General features: G+C 51.9%; 2 protein-coding genes across 6 annotated transcripts in view; one reads left to right on the plus strand and one right to left on the minus strand.

Annotated features, from left to right (window-relative positions):
• Nucleotides 1-492: 492 nt before the first annotated feature.
• Nucleotides 493-12,781, minus strand: MCM4 (minichromosome maintenance complex component 4). The gene is made up of 17 exons (XM_022556769.3): nucleotides 12,457-12,781; nucleotides 12,237-12,306; nucleotides 12,023-12,112; nucleotides 11,748-11,911; nucleotides 11,560-11,661; nucleotides 10,634-10,729; nucleotides 10,456-10,551; nucleotides 8,950-9,088; nucleotides 7,771-7,991; nucleotides 6,135-6,255; nucleotides 5,439-5,698; nucleotides 4,757-5,122; nucleotides 4,173-4,300; nucleotides 3,254-3,461; nucleotides 2,200-2,428; nucleotides 1,678-1,811; nucleotides 493-1,062 (listed from the first exon to the last, which is right to left on the minus strand). The coding sequence occupies exons 2-17, from the start codon at nucleotides 12,298-12,300 to the stop codon at nucleotides 970-972; spliced, it is 2,511 nt and encodes an 836-aa protein (XP_022412477.1). The 5' UTR covers nucleotides 12,301-12,306; nucleotides 12,457-12,781; the 3' UTR covers nucleotides 493-969.
• Nucleotides 12,782-13,301: 520 nt separating this feature from the next.
• Nucleotides 13,302-16,551, plus strand: part of PRKDC (protein kinase, DNA-activated, catalytic subunit) — a 165,728-nt gene continuing 162,478 nt past the window's right edge. For 4 of the 5 annotated variants that reach the window (XM_022556817.3, XM_022556820.3, XM_022556821.3 and 1 more), the window contains exons 1-4: nucleotides 13,302-13,507; nucleotides 15,312-15,388; nucleotides 15,491-15,583; nucleotides 15,880-15,954. In XM_022556817.3, coding sequence (XP_022412525.1) covers nucleotides 13,354-13,507; nucleotides 15,312-15,388; nucleotides 15,491-15,583; nucleotides 15,880-15,954 — 399 coding nt within the window. In that variant the 5' untranslated portion in view covers nucleotides 13,302-13,353. The remainder of the gene's footprint in view (nucleotides 13,508-15,311; nucleotides 15,389-15,490; nucleotides 15,584-15,879; nucleotides 15,955-16,551) is intronic. The other variant, XM_022556818.3, reaches the window with a different exon arrangement.

The raw sequence follows: 16,551 nt of genomic DNA on the forward strand, positions 1-16,551 counted from the left end.
CACACACCGGACAGAGTTCTACTCAGAAGATTCAGCGGTTTCATTTCAGACTCGTCTCTCGCACCCTCTGGTGATGCCCCAGCCTGACTGCCGCTGAGGCACCGTGACCCCCAGGACAGAATGGGGACCGCCGGAGCTGCTCAGATGACCTCTGAATCCCACGCCCACATTAGCATTTTAAGGCTGTTCAAACACTCAGATCTATCACTTTCCATGAATGCTTTGCTAATGAATGTTGATTATAAAAAAGGCCAAACTCATGGAGACTTGAATGTTCCAGGGGTTACTTGTTTATCTCCACCTGAGATTTCAGCCTATGGTGGTTTTATGAGAATGACTGCTAGAATTGAAATAAATTTTGAATAAGATGAAATGTATTATATCTTAGTGAGTTTATGACTTACACAAAGTACTTACCGTCATGAATTTCCATGAAAGCAGTGTTTATTAAAGCTTTTTTCTTAATGAAAAATAATGCCTGATAACCAAGTATTACTTATTCTATCATTTATTGAGGAAAAAGTTTTACATATTAGGGTGAAGCAGTAGAAAGCAGTGACCCGGAACCCCATCACTTCCAGCCTCATGTAGCCAGGAGAACAAGCCCTGAGGACTCAGTGGGGACAGCGCTGGCATGCACCTCCCCACAGGAGGGATGTGAACACCCGAGCATCTCCAACGGCCATGACAAAGTCCAGCACAAAACCATGACCCAGACCGCTGTCTCCAGAGAAGATCGCACCCTGTCTGTGCCTACACACAGCTCAAACCTGGTGCTAAAGAAACGGCACTTGAAGAAAACAGTCGTACTATATCATGCTCATAAACTGGCACAGTGCTCTTTACTTAAAATGTTAAAAAGAGGAACACACACGCTTCCCTAGAAAACAGAACCCAGGTTAGAAAATTTTTATGCAGCCAAGTAATGACTTTGAGGCTCTTTCTCCCGCCGGCGCTGCTCGTGGGGCTTCAGAGCAGGCGCACTGTCTTCCCAGTTACCGTCAAGAAGTCATCATCCGCCAAGGCACGCAGCGCTTCTTCAAACATATCCTTGGTAACTGCCTTTGGGGAAGAGAAGAGGAAAAGAACTGGACACGTGGAGCTGCCCTCCCCACTTAGAGACACAATGGTTTCCAAGTTAAAGAACCACCGGAGTCTCCTTCCTTCCTGGTGGCTGTACACACGTCTTAACGCTCCGTCTTGGGAGTGGCAAACGTTTCCTGCCAAGGGCCAGGAAGGGAGGGCGTTAGGGCAGCAGGCAAGACTGGACCCGACCAGCAGAGCTCTTGCCATGAACTCAGCTTTCCTTGTAACAGCAAGAGACTGCAAATGCTCTAAGTGCCCACCAAATGGTTAAGTAACTCACGGGGGAGGCATGAGGTAAAGTGCGTAAGTCATGAAGTGGATTCTGCGTCACAGATGAAGCTAAGAGTACTAACTGACACGGCTCAAAACCATGCATCCACATCCACACAGAAAACTGAAAGCCCAACACAATTCTCATCGCAATCATTCCCTGATGGTGGGTGGTGATCTCACTTCTCTTCTTTATCTGTAACTACTTAAACAATTTATTACTTAAACTACAAACGAAGGAAAAAAATTAGAAAAAAACTTTAAAGCAGCATCAAGGGAAAAGAAAACTCTACTAAACAAAATATACACATAAACACTTACTATATCAGACTGTCCCCGAATATCTTCAAAAAGTTGCTGGTATTTCAGGGCTGGCGTTCTGCCCTTGGATAAAATAAGCTTTTTCAAAGCTTCAGCTAACTCTTCTTTCCGTTTACGAGAGGTGGCACTCATTCCTGATTTAAAAGAAATTAGTGAAGACGTTTTTGCTCTAAGGAAGCAAAAGTGTTTCAAACTTCCATTACTATTTCTTTAGTCATAAATCAACTATACTCTTAAAAAAAAACAACAACTGTTTAGTCATGTCACCAAATAAGGTTAGGGGACAGTCGGAGCAAGTTCTGAATTCTGTTCCCAGTTTCTGAAGAGCTTATTTATAGCTGCTCCTTTCCACTGAGACAGTCCAGGCAATGAGCACAGAAGCGAGCCCCGTTCGCTGGGGAAGAACCGCTCCTCTAGGGGCGTGGTGCCCGGAGGGCGGGCAGCACAGGACCAGGTCACGTGCGCCAACATCTACCTCCTCGGCACCCCCGTCACGTGCTCAGAGGGCCCGCGCAGCCCCACCTGTGGTGAGGATGGAGATGTCCACGATGCCCGTCCGTGGGTCGGTCGCTGACTGCTTCAGGGCCTCCCGGTGCAGGCGCTTGGCCTCCTCGACGTCGATCGCCTCCACCTTGCTGGAAAACCGCACCTTGGCGTGGGCTTCGGCCAAGCGGGTCAGCGACTCCAGCTGTCGGGGGTACGCGGACACCATCCCTCGGCTGCTGCCCACCTTCCTCATGTCCACGTAAGCCTGGCGAGACAGGGGACACGCCAACTCCTCACACGATGACCTGAGGGTCGTGCCTGGACTCTGGCCAGTTGGGCTCCCGTTAAATAACCCCCTGGGCAGGTAGGTCCTGAGGGGAGCGAGAGCGGGTGCAGCCTTGGGCCTCGAGCCTCGTCTGGGGAGGCGCGGGTGCAGCTTCAGGACGGGACTGGGCAGCAAGGGTGTGCGAAGCCCGGCACCCAGAGGACACGGCGTTGGGAAGGGCAGCTGAGGACTCCGGTCTGTTTGTTTACACCCCTGCGAGGAGCAGGCCAAGGATTAGCGGGGCAACACGCAGGAGGTATATTGTCTAAACCCATATATGGATGACGTAACTCCTTCAAGATGACAGAGACGGAAAACCGCGTTATCACTTGTAACTTTCACTTGAGCATCTTCAGGGCTTTGTCAGGATGTAAAGCCCATCAAAGCACCAGGAACCTTCTTAGTGTCACAATGTCTACTGGGTATATGTCATCATGCACTGCTGCCCACTTAAAAGGTACTAAGAAGTGTACTTAAAATACTTAATTTTTTAGAAACGAGCAAATGCAGCCCAGAGACCAGAATTACAAAGTCACTAAGTAGCATCACCTATATTTCAACTCAGGTATCTTGGTCTAAAATACACTGTGCTTACAAGTATTTAAATACAAAAAGAGTGTGCACAATGTGTAGAAATGAATCCTTTTCCCCTTTCTACATTTGGAAAACTCGATTTTGCAACACAGGAGGGAAGACAGTCATAGAAGTTTCAGAGGCTGTTTTAGAGGCTGAGCAGCCCCACGCTGTGCTTCGGGCCGCAGGTACCTCGATGAGGGCCTGGCTGGCGTCCTGGCTCAGCCGCGGCAGGACGGCACTGCGCGCGTAGGCGATGTAGTCCCTGAGCACCGCCATGTCCATGACCTCCTCCTGTGCCTGCTCCTCGCTCCGGAAGTACAGGGACACCAGGTGGTGAGCCAGACGCCGGTCGTACGCTTCGTCCTGAGGGTCCAGCATGAGGAAGATCAAGTCAAACCTGAGAAAACATCGTGAACAGTTTTCCCAGCTGGGACACCCACGTACCTGTGCGTGGACCCCGGGGCCCGCAAGGGAGGCAGGCGTGTCCTGCCCAGGCGGCCTGAGGAGCCCGGGCCTCCGGTTCCCCTACCCCGGCCCCGCAGGCCCCTTCTGCCCAGGAATACCGGGCACTGAAAGCTGAGCCAGAAGCAAGATGCTCCCAAGGGAAACGCTGCTGTAATTCTGAAGACCGGAAGATGCGAATGAAAATACATTCAACTCTTTTGGGGAGAAGGAACTACCGTTAGAACAGTCAAGTAATCAAAGTCTAAACATATCTATCTTTGAGGAAAAAGTATGGACTACGTGACTCCCCCTTCCACAAGTTTAATTTTCAGACCCTTATCTACTGTGTAAAACCGCTCTCTGCACTTTGTTGATTTTCTACAGCAGCTTTAAGACTGAGAGCAGCGAGAGGTGGGTTTCTGAAAGGATGAAGGTGAAAGGCCCTAATTGCTCCAAAAAACAAGTACGCATCAAGGTGAGCAGAAAAACACACCGTCCTTGCCTGGAAAACCCGTGACCAAGCAGATGTGCAGGCTTTGTGTTGGCCTGAAGAGTTTACGACATCAGCTGGGCTCTGCCTTGTATTTCCTTCTCAAGCTCACCCTGAACATTCCACGGACGAGCAAAGTGAGACCATCTATTCTATGAAAACGTGTTTTCGTACCTTGACAACAGTGTGTGGGGCAGCTGGATATTCTCAATGGTGGTTTTTTTCGGATTCCACTGAGACTCGATAGGGTTTGCGGCTGCCAGGATGGAGGTGCGGGCGTTAAGCTGACAAATAATCCCAGCCTGGCGGAGGGACAGTGTGGTTAGAAACCTCGCCCCGAGGCCAGCAGGAACTGTGAGCCACCTCTGCCCGTGTGCCCTCTGCCAGGGATCCGCCGTCACCACGAGCCACGTCACCCGGCACAGGTGATTTCTGCACAGGCGTCCCCCTGGGGACAGCCCTGAGCGCTGAGTCAAGCCAAGGACCGGGCTGTAGATGAACGTTTGCTGCGACTGCGTCTTTTTCAGTAACCAAACCCCTTGCATTAGGACAAACTCAAGTTCTACGAGTACCACACATGAGAGGGTTAGGACAGCACAAAGGAAGAAAGAGGATCCTGTGGAAAATACTGAGACTGAGCTGGGACCTAACAGGAGAAGTGTTGGCCAGTTTCCCAAGCTGCAGGTTCCACAGATGCTGAGGTTCAAGCCCCCCGACACCCCAACTGTGTCCACGCCGGGACAGAACGGGCGACTGACCTTGGCGATGGAGAGCGTCTGCTGCTCCATGACCTCGTGCAGGACAGAGCGTGTGCTCTCGTTCATCTTGTCGAACTCATCGATGCAGCAGATGCCGTTGTCACTCAGCACCAGGGCGCCGGTCTGCAGCACGAGCTGCCGTGTCTCAGGGTCCTTCATGACGTAGGCGGTGAGGCCCACAGCGCTGGAGCCCTTCCCGGACGTGTACTGGCCCCGGGGGACCAGGTTGTACACGTACTGCAGCAGCTGGGACTTGCTGGTCCCTGGGTCCCCGCAAAGCAGGATGTTGATCTCGGCGCGGAACTTGCCCCTTCCTGTGTGACTGAAATCCTTTCTTGTCCCGCCAAAGAGCTGAAGCAGGATTCCCTGGACGGGCGGACAGACAGAGAGATCTCAGTGCTCAGATGGACAAAGGGCGACAATGAAGAGATCAGAGGACGGGAGCGGCTGCAAGTCAGCCCTGGGGCACGGATGCCATAGGGGCCCGGACCCCACCCACCCCATGGCGGCTTCTGTGCCTGGAAACGAGACGAGGATGCCGACCATCCTCATCACCAACAGCCAAGGCAGGTGGCAGGCCCTGCTCGGCCCAACGGGCCGAGGCTCAGCCTTTCCGGGGTGTCCACACTGTCTGACCCGAGAGCTCTCAAGCCCAGCCGCAAGTGAGAAGCCCATCAGTCACCTTCTTTATATCTTCATGCTCATAAATGCTCGGAGCCAAGGCGGAAGCGAGTCTCTCATAAATGTCTGGTTTTCTGGAAAGCTCCTTAAGCAATTCCACACGCTTCTCTGAAAAAAGTTTCTGCTCTGCTTCTTCGTCGAGGCCGTGCAGACGCTTTGAGTCGGTTTTCCGATAGTGAATGACGTCGATGTGGGTTTTGTAGACAGACTTCACGTTGCTCACTCTGGGATTGACGCGAATGGGGACCGCTCGGTAGATGCCTGAGGGCACAAAGGACACACTCTCACCTGCCTGACCTTGGCCTGGAGCACGGGGGAGGCAGGGCTCTGGGGGGCTCCGAGCAGAGCCAGCGAGGCTGACCCGGGACCACTGCCTCCACACGCCACCTGCTCACCTCTGTGTTCGATGCATCGCAGTTTGAAACAGAAGTTTCATTTCTCTTAAACCGAATGTAAGGAATTACCAATAACTACCTGAAAGAAAGTACCTAAATCCCGTACCAAAAACCTAGAAAGAAAGGAAACCTGAAGAGCTCAAATACTGAAGGTCGCTCACAAGTTATTTCAGACAATAACAGGGAGACAGCCTACCGTCTGGGCAGGGGCCATGTCGGAGGTCAAAGGCAGGCGCTGGGAACAGCAGCCCCAGGCCAGGCATCCCCGACCAGGTCACAGGGCTGACTCTGGAGCCCCTCACCTGTGATGTGCACTCTGTCCCCAGGCTGGACCTTGTCCACGAGGTCATTGTGAGCGGCGAGGACGACCGTGTGCGGCGTCTGCCCCGCGGGCATGTCTTCAGGGGACTCCTGAAGCTTGATCTGAGAGGGTGGAGGGCAGATGCCTCAGGACAGGCCCAGAGCCCCGCCCACCCAGCCACTCCGACAGCAGCGCCTCTGCTGCCCCTGGGACCTCGCTCTGTTTCCACCTCTGGAAACCCAGCCTGGCGCGCATTCTGAGGCGGTTGTTCGTTTAGAGGCTGCCCCGTGTGGGGGCGGGGATGCCAGGGCTGTTTTTCCCCGTATTAAGGCTGTGGCGGGCACGTCTGCATCCGTGTCGGCCTGCGTTTCTAGTTCCTTCTGGACGCTGCCCCCAGTGCACTTCTGGGTGGAGAAGCACCCCCCGTTCAGGTCACCGTGCCTCCCAAACTCTTGCCTGTCCTCCTGGTGACATCGATTCACCCACAGCACCTGCCGAGCAGCTGCCAAGCTCCATCCCGGGTGCTGGGGACTCTGCCCCAGAGCGGAGGGACACACACAGTCCTGGCAGTGCCAGGCGCGGTGGCAGAAGACGACAGGAGGGAGCAAGGGGCGGGGGTGGAGGCTGCGCTTCCCACCGTCAAGGGCAGGGAAGGCCGTTCTCAAACCAGGTGACCACTGGGCAGAGAGAGGCTGTCAGGGAGGGGCCACGTGCTCTCAGCGACAGGACAGCAAGCGCAAGGGCCCCGAGGCGGCCTGGAGGAGCCGGAGGACGGCAGCGAGTCTGCGGGCAGAGCCTCGGAGCACCCAGGCCCAGGAACTGGTGCCCACGTGCGAAGAAAGCTTCTCACCTCGATGACCCTTCCATCAGCAAGGAAGTGGACGCTTTTCACACGCGTTAGTGTTCTCCTAGTGACTCCCAATAAGGGAAACTATCTCTTGTCCTATACTTTGAACTCATTCTCTCCACTTAAAGTTAAGATTGCTTAAACATTAAAACATATCAAAAAATTCTTCACTCCTTATGCATACTTTATACCATTACAATCGCAGTAAATAAACGGTTTTCTGCCTTTCTCTGGTATTTTAATCTGCATCTTAAAATTTTTCATGAATAAAGAGCTACAAGGTCGAACTCCCTAGGCAATAGTTTGTGAGAAAAACTTTGGCAAAAACTTCTCAGCCCATTCTTTACCAGTGGTAGAACTGCCAAGTGTCAGAATGTACTCAAACGGCGTTTACTGTTCTTAACGTATACACTCTTACATTCTGCAATCTTAAGTATTTCCCGTAGAAGCATCTCGTGTTAAATCTGACTTAGTAAATCACGAATGACACTGAACTTAAGATATTCAGTTGGAGAACGCACTCCTCCCCTATGACAAGTGTGGAGCACAGCGCACGGGTGCCCACGGGCGGTGCAGCAGTGCTGCTGGCCCGAGGCTGGGGCCTCAGGCACACCGAGTGCCCAGCTTCGCGCTCTAACACACCTGCTCTCCCAGGAGGAATGAAGCTGCTCAACCCACCAGGAAGCATGGTTTCAGGGCTGCATGAGTGGACAAGTTACACCTGGCTTTTGAGGACCTGGCTGGGGCAGAGTGAGGATGGGGCACGTGGAGGGGGGCAGGGGCCACGCACCATTTGCTTGTCGGAGAAGACGGAGCGGTTGTGGATGAGCGCCATGCTGTGGCTGGTGTGGCAGCGCTCGCACACGCAGGGCTCGGCTATGCGACCGCGGTCTATCTCCACCCGGGCCGTGTGGGCGCACACCTGGCACTGGAAGAAGGCCTCCTGCATCTCTGGAATCAGCTGGGACGTCCTGATCACCATGCCGCTGATGGCGATGAGCTGGTCGATGTCTGCAAGGCGGGGAGAGAGGGCAGCTCGTCCCGGCTGGGCGTGGGCCTCCCCAAGCTGGAGGCCAGCTGGGGCGGGTCTGGCTCTGCCGTCCAGCCTGGGAGAACCTCACTGGAGGATTGGAGGTGCTGGGATGGCGGGGGTCACAGGGAGACGCTACAGCCAGAGCACGAACATCTCGCTGGGTACGTACCTCGGCTCTGGCCTGGGATGTCCCTCCTGTGACCAGTGTGCTCCCTCTCAACCCCTTAAGTCTACTGACCCTTGCCGAGCTAGGCCGACCCGAGGCTGCCTGGGGACGACCGGACCTGTGAAGTGGCTGTCACAGCCCACGCACTCGTGATAATCTTCTCCATAGTCACGCCCACTATACGTGGAGGGTTCAGAGACGTACCTGTCCCAGTAGTAACTGGGGCCCCTGACATAGCATTTCCCCCAATAAATAACATAATAGGATGTTTCAGGTCTGCTTTCCAAATCTTTCACCACAAAGTCCTCCCACTGGGGCCCAGCACGCTCCGTCTCTCCCTGGGCTGAGACACTCCTGCTCTGTTCTGCCTCTTCTCTTCCTTTCCAAACTAGATTTCCTCCTTATGCTTCAGGGCACGGATCATATTTTATACTTGACTTCTACTTTGATTCTGATGGACTGGCTCCTTAGTAAAATAACTGTAAGACTATCATAACTGGATCAGTTCATCTTAAGATAGGAAAGTATCAAGAGTTACAGCACCTTTTATGTAATCTCAGTTTAGTTAAAAAGGCATGGTGGGTCCAGAAGCATATGGGGTAGCTGAGCCTGCAACTGGCTCCTGTCAACGCGCAGCCCACCGCCGCCGCTGCCACCAACTCCTTTAAAGCTCCTTGATGAGGTGACTTTCACGGAACGTGCTCTCTTGCTATTACAAACGTTATCTTCTATATGTCAACTATATCTCACTAAATTGGAGAAAATATTACCTTCTGGATTCAGGTTCCTCATATTCTTAGTCTTCAATGCGTTGAACGGTCTTACTTGAATCTGATGTTCTAAGATTGAGTCAGGATAGCGGTCAAAGAAGATCTCATTGACAGCCATGTCGAAAGTTGGGATAACTTCCTTTAAAAACAAGTATAATGGTGCCAAGCTGTGTTTGTATTTTTATCTTAGGGTTAAATCTAATAAAGCAATTCACGTTAGCAAGGCATAGAAACAAAAAGAATATGGCATAATCCAAAAGCATTACCCTATAAAATCACACATGCTATTTGTAAACCCTTGGGCACACTGAAATCTCTCACCTCTGCATCTTCTCACTAGAGTTAAATGAGATGAGACATGGACTTCCCTGGTGGCGCAGTGCTTAAGAATCCCCCTGCCAATGCAGGGGACACGGGTTCGAGCCCTGGTCCAGGAAGATCCCATGTGCCGCGGAGCAACTAAGCCCGTGCACCACAACTACTGAGCCTGCGCTCTAGAGCCCGCGAGCCACAACTACTGAAGCCCGCGCCCCTAGAGCCCGTACTCCACAGCAAGAGGAGCCACCACAGTGAGAAGCCTGTGCACCGCAACCAAGAGTAGCTCCCGCTCTCCTCAACTAGAGAAAAAAGGCCACATGTAGCAATGAAGACCCAATGCAGCCAAAAATAAATAAATTAATTTAAAAAAATGAGATAAGACATATAATCGTGCCTTCAGGATGTGCTGGCATGACTGCAGGCTTTTAATTGGCAACAGAAGCTCATACTTTGAGGTCTTACTTTTCTTCCATAACAGAATGATACCAAAATGGGTTAAATCATAATTATTCCAATTTGTTAACACCTGTTCCCCATTTTGCAGATAAGGAAACAGCCTCTGGGAAGCTGAGGAACTGGACCAAGGTTACACAGCTATTAAGCAGCAAAATCAAGATTTAAAACCAAGTCTGCCTGCCTCCAAAGCCTAAAGCTAGAATCAACGTAGCTGATGCTTCGTTGATAAAGCCTGACCTTAAGCCCAGAGAAGACTGCAGAATGGTTAACACAACGTTAGAGAAGGCAGGTGTGTGTAAGTGTCTTCGTTTAATATGTTTGAAGTCATCAAACCCAACAAGCTGTCAATTTTGAGTCACCACTGTTTTATGTACTAAGAAACGCTGCCAACCAAACGATGACATGCCGTCAACAGTAACACACACCCCGATTTCTAATGTTAACGTGTGGAAAAGTGTTCATCTTAAAGAAGACAGAACATGGTTTTAAGAGGTTTTGGGGGACTTCCCTGGCGGTCCAGTGGTCAGGACTCCTCGCTTCCACTGCAGAGGGCATGGGTTCGATCCTTGGTTTGGGGAACTAAGATCCCACATGCCATGCGGCAACCCCCCACCCCCCAAAAGTTGCTTTGGAGGCATATTCTCTGTTACTAAGGAAACCCTACTGTCCAGAAACCCTGCAGATCTTCTAGATGTTTACTGCAGACCCCCAAGTTCAACTGCAAATTGTTACCTGTGGGTAGCAGATGAGCTGTCTGTATAGATTTGTATCGAATGATCTTATATGTTCACAGTTTACGTTTAAAAACGGCTCTCCAATAACGTTAATCTACAGGGCAGAACAAACAAGTTATATCCTGCTAACCATTTCAACCCCTAGTTTGAATTTTCAGGTTAGAATATTTCATTACCTCCCCAAGTCGCTGCATGTACAGAGGCTCAGTAACGTCTATGCCAATGCTTTCTTCTTCTCTAGCCAGAGGATCGATGAAACGCTGAAGAAATCTCTTAGCGTGGGGAGAGAAACAGTGAGCTTAATGCAGTTAGGAACCAGCAACTACTCAAAATAAAAGTTATGAATGCTGGGGGCCACTTATCTTTTCAAGTTAGCTAAGACCTGGAAACAGCCCAAGTGCCCATTTATAGACAATTAGCTTAAGAACGTGTGATATATACAGATTTATATATGTATACACATAATGGAATATTACTCAGCCATAAAAAAGAATGAAATTTGCCATCTGCAGCAACATGGGTGCACCTAGACAATATTATACTTAGTGACATAAGTCAGATGAAGACAAATACTATATATCATTTTCATGTGGAATCTAAAAAGTAACATAAATGAATCCATATACAAAACAGACTCACAGACACAGGAAGCAAACTTATGGTTACCAAAGAGCAGGGGGAGGGGGGAAGGGAGGGAGGGAAGGAGGGATCAATTAGAAATATGGGATTAACAGACACAAACTACCAGCTGTAAAGTAGAAAAGCAACAAGAATTTACTGTATAGCATGAGGAATTACATTCAAAATCTTATAATAACCTATAATGGGACATAATCAGAAAGAGAAGTATAACCGAATCACTTTGCTGTACACAGGAAACTACCGCATTGCTGTAAGTCAACTATACTTCAAAAAAAGGAAACTAGGAACGGTGTCAGAATTTGGAGACAAACGTAGGTGTTTTTCTTTTTCCTAAAAACTGAAAAAGACACCACCAATTCTGAGCCACGTGAAGATCTGCTCCTAAATACCGGGGTCACGTGGATGGAAGTGACAAGTACTTTCCCCCTCATCTCCGGAGCCCCGAGGAATGGAACCTCACCTGAAAGTTTTCTTTGCACGTTGCCACATTTACATCTGTTCCCCAAATCACGAGTTTTTGGCCCAAAGACTGCTCGCTCGCCACTATATCCTCTGCGGCCGGCTGCACAGGAAAGGCGACGGGATCAGGTTTGCGGGGGACGGCCCACCTCGCGCGGCCCACCGCGCCCAGAGCGGCCCCGCACTCACCCCGTCCGAGTGCAGGTCCACCTGCAGCCCTTTCCGCGCCGAGCCCAGGTCGGGCCTCTGCCGCACAGGCGTGCCGCGCACGCCGCTTCTCGGGGTGCCCTCCACCCGTGAGCTGGGGGTGCCGTAGGTCAGCGGCGAGCTCACGTCCAGGTCCAAGGGGGCGGCTGGGGACCGCGTCCACGGGGGTGAGCACGGCGAGGACCCCTGCGGGACGTCCGCTCCCCCCGCCCGGCCCCCCCCCCTGCGGGCCCTCCATGCCCGAGCGGGCAGCGCACCTGCGGGCGGCGCGCGGGGTGGGCTGCGGGGCTCTGCGCCGGGCGACGCGGGCAGCGGCCGAGGCTCTCCCGACGACAGCGGGTCCTGACCTGTGGGGGAACGGGCACAGCGGCGTCGGCGCGGGCGGCACTGGGGCCGAACGGGGCTGACACGGCACCGCCCGCCCTGCCTCCCTGAGGACCCCGCGGGGCACGGCCGTAGGCGGACACTCACGTGGCTGAGCGGGGGCGGCCCGCCGGGAGCCGCGGCGGCTCGGAGTGGACGCCGGGGACGACATGGCGGGCTGCGCGACAGAGACGCGGGCTCGCGGGGACGCTCCCTGAACACCCCCGCCCGTCTCCCCTCGCTCCGGCCCCCCGCCCCTCGGCCCTCCCCCCAGCACCGCCGACCCCGGCAGACCCCCGCCTTCCAAGCCGGCCGGACCCAGCCCCACCTAACGGTCGCGCTCCCGCTTCGCTTCAGCAGGGGCCAGGTTTCCCGCCGGCGGCACCGTTGTTTCCGCCCCCAGCGGCGGCCCACCAATCGCAGCAGCGCCCTCGCGCAGCCCCGCTTCCGGGAGGCACCACTGTGCAGCGGCAGGGGGGATCCGACGGCCGCCCCGCGCCTCGCGGGACACCGACGCACAACTCGCTCGGGGGTCCCCCGCTCCGGTGGTCTTGTCCAAAGCCGGAATGCGATTTCGCGGGAAATGTGGGGAGGCCGCCGGACAGCGTTCGGGGGCCGGCCTCTACAGGGAGTGCCTAAGGAGGAGCCGCTCCTGTGTCCCGTGGGAATCCAAACGACCCCCCCCCCCCACCCACGACCCCGGCCCTCCTTATCAAGGGCTAGCTGTGGCTCCCGACCCGAGCCGTAGCCTGTTTCTTTCTGCCTCGGGCACTCAGTCAACTCCAATTCGCCACCTGTCCTCCGCATCTATTTCCGGAGGTCGAGCGGTTGGATTCCTGATTCTCCCCGAGTTTTGACGTATTGTGCTAAGTGTACTGTGGGCCACACATTCATAAGCCTGCCTCTATCTTAATGCACGTCTAAGCCGTTGATCCTGCAGGGAGGGCTCCCTCCGCGATGGTCTTCGACAAGGTTCCAGCGCTCGCGCCCGCGCTCCCCCCCGGGGCACTTCTGCGCCCGGGCCGGATGTGCTCACTCGCCGAGGACCCCGCTCCCTTCAGCCCGCTAAGGCCCCGCCCCTCGCAGGACCCCGCCCCCTGCCTCAGGGGCACTTCCGGGCCCGGACAGCTGTGCTCACGCACCGGAAGTCCCGCCCCCCGCCCCGTTCCACTAGGCACTTAAGGCCCGGGTGTTGTGTGCGCACGCGTGGGTGTTGCTGGGCGTCATGGCGGACGCCGGTTCTGGCGTGAGGGGTACTCTGCTTCAGTTACAGGAGTCATTGTCCGCGGCCGACTGCTGCGGAGCGGCGGTGGCCAGTTGTCAGCTGCTGCGGGGCCTGGGGCAGGAGTGCGTGCTGAGCTCCGGCCCTGCGCTGCTGGGTGGGTACGGCTCCGGGCTTCCGACAGCCCGTAGCCCGGCAGCCCTTGCGGGTCCGGCGTGGGCGCCTCGGGCGGTGCTTGCACGGGCTGGTCGGAATTCGTGATGTGTGTAAAAGTGGTTTGTCAGCTTCCTCTTTTCTTAACGGCAGAGGAAAGGTATTTTAAAACGAAAGGTGGTGAAAATGACCCGAATTTGGTATCATTGCTATCCGCGGTGGGGAGGGACAACGAGAGGAGAGTATTTTCTTCCACCTCAGTGTCGCCTAAACCCACCAGCACCTTTTCCAAACCCCTCTGTTTGCTGAGAAGCAAGCTATGCTGTTTTTTTAATTCTTTAGCAATGCCTAGATGAGAACTTTTCCTTTTGCAGCAAAAGTGCCTCATTTCAGCATTTTTAAATGTGTCATCGCGTGAAAACATCTGTGATATTCCCTTTTTTTTAAAAAAAAGGGAAAGTGAATCTTTTATTTTTTTATTTCGTTAATTTTTGGCTGCATTGGGTCTTCGTTGTTGCGCGCGGGCTTTCTGTAGTTGCAGCGAGCGGGGCCTGCTCTTCGTTGCTGTGAACGGGCTTCTCACTGCGGTGGCTTCTCTTGTTGTGGAGCGCGGGCTCTAGAGCGCAGGCTCAGTAATTGTGGCGCACGGGCCGGCCCAGGGCTGGAACCCGCGTCGGCAGGCGGATGCTTGACCGCTGCGCCACCTGGGCAGTCCCAGTGTTATTCCCTTTTAAAGCCGCAAGTAAGCAGACTCTTCATGTTGTGTCCGCTTAATTAGAAGGTAGATGAGATTTTCTTCCTAAGAAAGTCATTGTTGAATAAGGTAGAGAAATACAGTAAGCAAAGTCTTGAAGAAGATGCTGTGCAGTACCTATATGTTGTCAGGGGTGTATTAATGGGGAAATTAATGACCAAACAGCAGCATCATTGTGTAAATGCTTTCTAGTCTGAGTTCTAGGAGTTCAATTTTGTTCCTTTAGTAACGTTTCGTAAAGCAGTTCCAGGTCCACTCTGCATATCCAGGGTGTGTCCTTTCACTTGAGAGATTATAGGGGAGTGTACTAGTTTTCTGTTGGTGCTAAAACGTGCCACTGGCTTGGTGTTTACAACAGTGCAGGTTTGTCAGTCTTATAGTTGTGTGGTTGGAAGCCCAGCACGGGTCTCATCAAGCTGAAACCAAGGCAGCAGGTAGGGCCACTTTCCTTTTCTGAAGGCTCTGAGGGAGAATTCTTTTCCTTTTTCATTCAGGTTGTTAGCAGACTTCAGTTCCTTGCAGTTGCATCACTGAGGTCCCTTTTTCCCTGCTGGCGTTCCTTGCTTCTAGAAGACCCCTGCATTTCTTGGATTATGCTGCCCCCCCTCCCCCTTCCTCCATCTTCAAAGCCAGCAGCAGAGGGTCAAGTGACATGCTTGGAATCTGTCCTGCTTTCCTGTACTCCCTCTCCTTACTCCCTCTTCCACTTGTGAGGGCCCTTGTGATTGCATTGGGCCCACCTGATGGCCCAGGATGCTCACCAGTTTAAGGTCAGCTGATTAGCAACCTGATTTTCATTCGCCATGTAAAGGTAGCATATTCACAGGTGTGACACTAGGAATTAGGGTTCTGGCATCTTTGGGGCCATTATTCTGCCTACCTCATTGCTGTGGAACATCTAGAATTTCCCATTTTCCTTGTCAAAATATGGCAGCCTTAGGCTAGTGTTTTATCACTTAAGAGGCTGAATTGAGAAACAAGCAACACCTTTAGGGTGGGTTTATGGAGTACCTTGGCAGCTCTCTTATTTGTTTTGTTTGTTTGTTTTTTCCAGCATTACACACGTCCTTAGTTTTTTCCAAAGATTTTGGTTTGCTTGTATTTGTTCGGAAATCACTTAGCGTTGATGAAGTAAGTTGAAGATTTTCACTTTGCTCTTCTAGTATATTCCTTCACGTTGAGGTGACTTTTTTTCTTAGCCGTGTTTCTGTAATGTTTATTTTTTTATTATAGTTTCGTGATTGTAGAGAAGAAGCCCTAAAGTTTTTATGTGTTTTCTTAGAGAAAATTGGCCAGAAGGTCACACATTATTCTCTCGATATTAAGGTAAGGGGGAAAAAACATACCTCGTTATATACCAGTGTCCCTTTTAACTTATGATGTTAAGTTAAACTTAATTTTATTGCTGTCTTTCTTGTTGGGGAGTTTATTTTTGCTTGATTGTGTTAGAAATTAAGTGGCTATTTTTTGAAAAATTTAATGAGCTAAGGCCCTGGTGGAAAGTATTAAATTGTAATATATACTGGTATCGCTCCTCCCAGGCGTAGTTTTAGCTGTTAAGTCTTAGTTATAAGAACTAAGGTCTTGTTGATGATTTTGATATGTCTCCTTTTAAAACCTAGAATACTTGTACCAGTGTTTATACAAAAGATAAAGCTGCTAAGTGTAAAATTCCAGCCCTAGAACTTCTTATTAAGGTAATTAAAACATATTTCTAAGCGCATGTGTTTTCTATTAAATATATATCTTGAGCTGAAAATTGGAGTTTTGGGTTATGTTTTGGGTGAGAGATGTTGTAGAATCACATTGATGTGTGGAGACGATGCATGTTTCCCAGCCATCACCCAATAACAACCTTGGTATTTTGCCCTCACACCCTTCTGGGTAGCAAAGGGAGAAGTTCGGTTGTGAGGGGTATGAAGGGAAGGTAGCGCGGAGTGTAAGGAATTGACTGCCCCTCCATTACTCTTACCCTTACTGTGAAAACCTAACCGCTGCTAAGAATTGCCAGAGTTCATCTCACCGTGTCTTTGAACGTTTTCCTAAAACCTTACACTGGGATGGGTCTGTGTGTTCTGTGTAAGTGGTCATTGGGCTCACGCTCATCTAGGTGTCTGTTTGGATGTGTCTCTCTTTTAGAATTTCTTTGGGTCTTGTTGGTCCTTGTCTTAATATGTCTCTGAGAACATGTGTCTAGTCATAGTATACCTTTCTTGGGAAGGTGAAATTAAGTCTACCTCCCCTTCCCCTTTGTAGCCCCTGTGTTTCCACCACCCACCTCAACCCGTCCTCCC

The sequence above is a fragment of the Delphinapterus leucas genome, chromosome 17 (genome assembly GCF_059928025.1).
Source record: "Delphinapterus leucas isolate spDelLeu-1000000601 "Yukka" chromosome 17, BTC_Dleu_Yukka2, whole genome shotgun sequence".
NCBI lineage: Eukaryota > Metazoa > Chordata > Mammalia > Artiodactyla > Monodontidae > Delphinapterus > Delphinapterus leucas.

Excerpts from the sequence above, each read along its gene's own strand:
- MCM4 (XM_022556769.3), bottom strand. The coding sequence starts at position 12,300 with ATGTCGTCCCCGGCGTCCACTCCGAGCCGCCGCGGCTCCCGGCGGGCC. Across the intron at positions 12,113-12,236 it reads GGCCGCCCCCGCTCAGCCAC|GTCAGGACCCGCTGTCGTCG; the intron begins GTGAGTGTCCGC and ends GTTCCCCCACAG. Across the intron at positions 3,462-4,172 it reads CCCCACACACTGTTGTCAAG|GTTTGACTTGATCTTCCTCA; the intron begins GTACGAAAACAC and ends ATGTTTTCTCAG.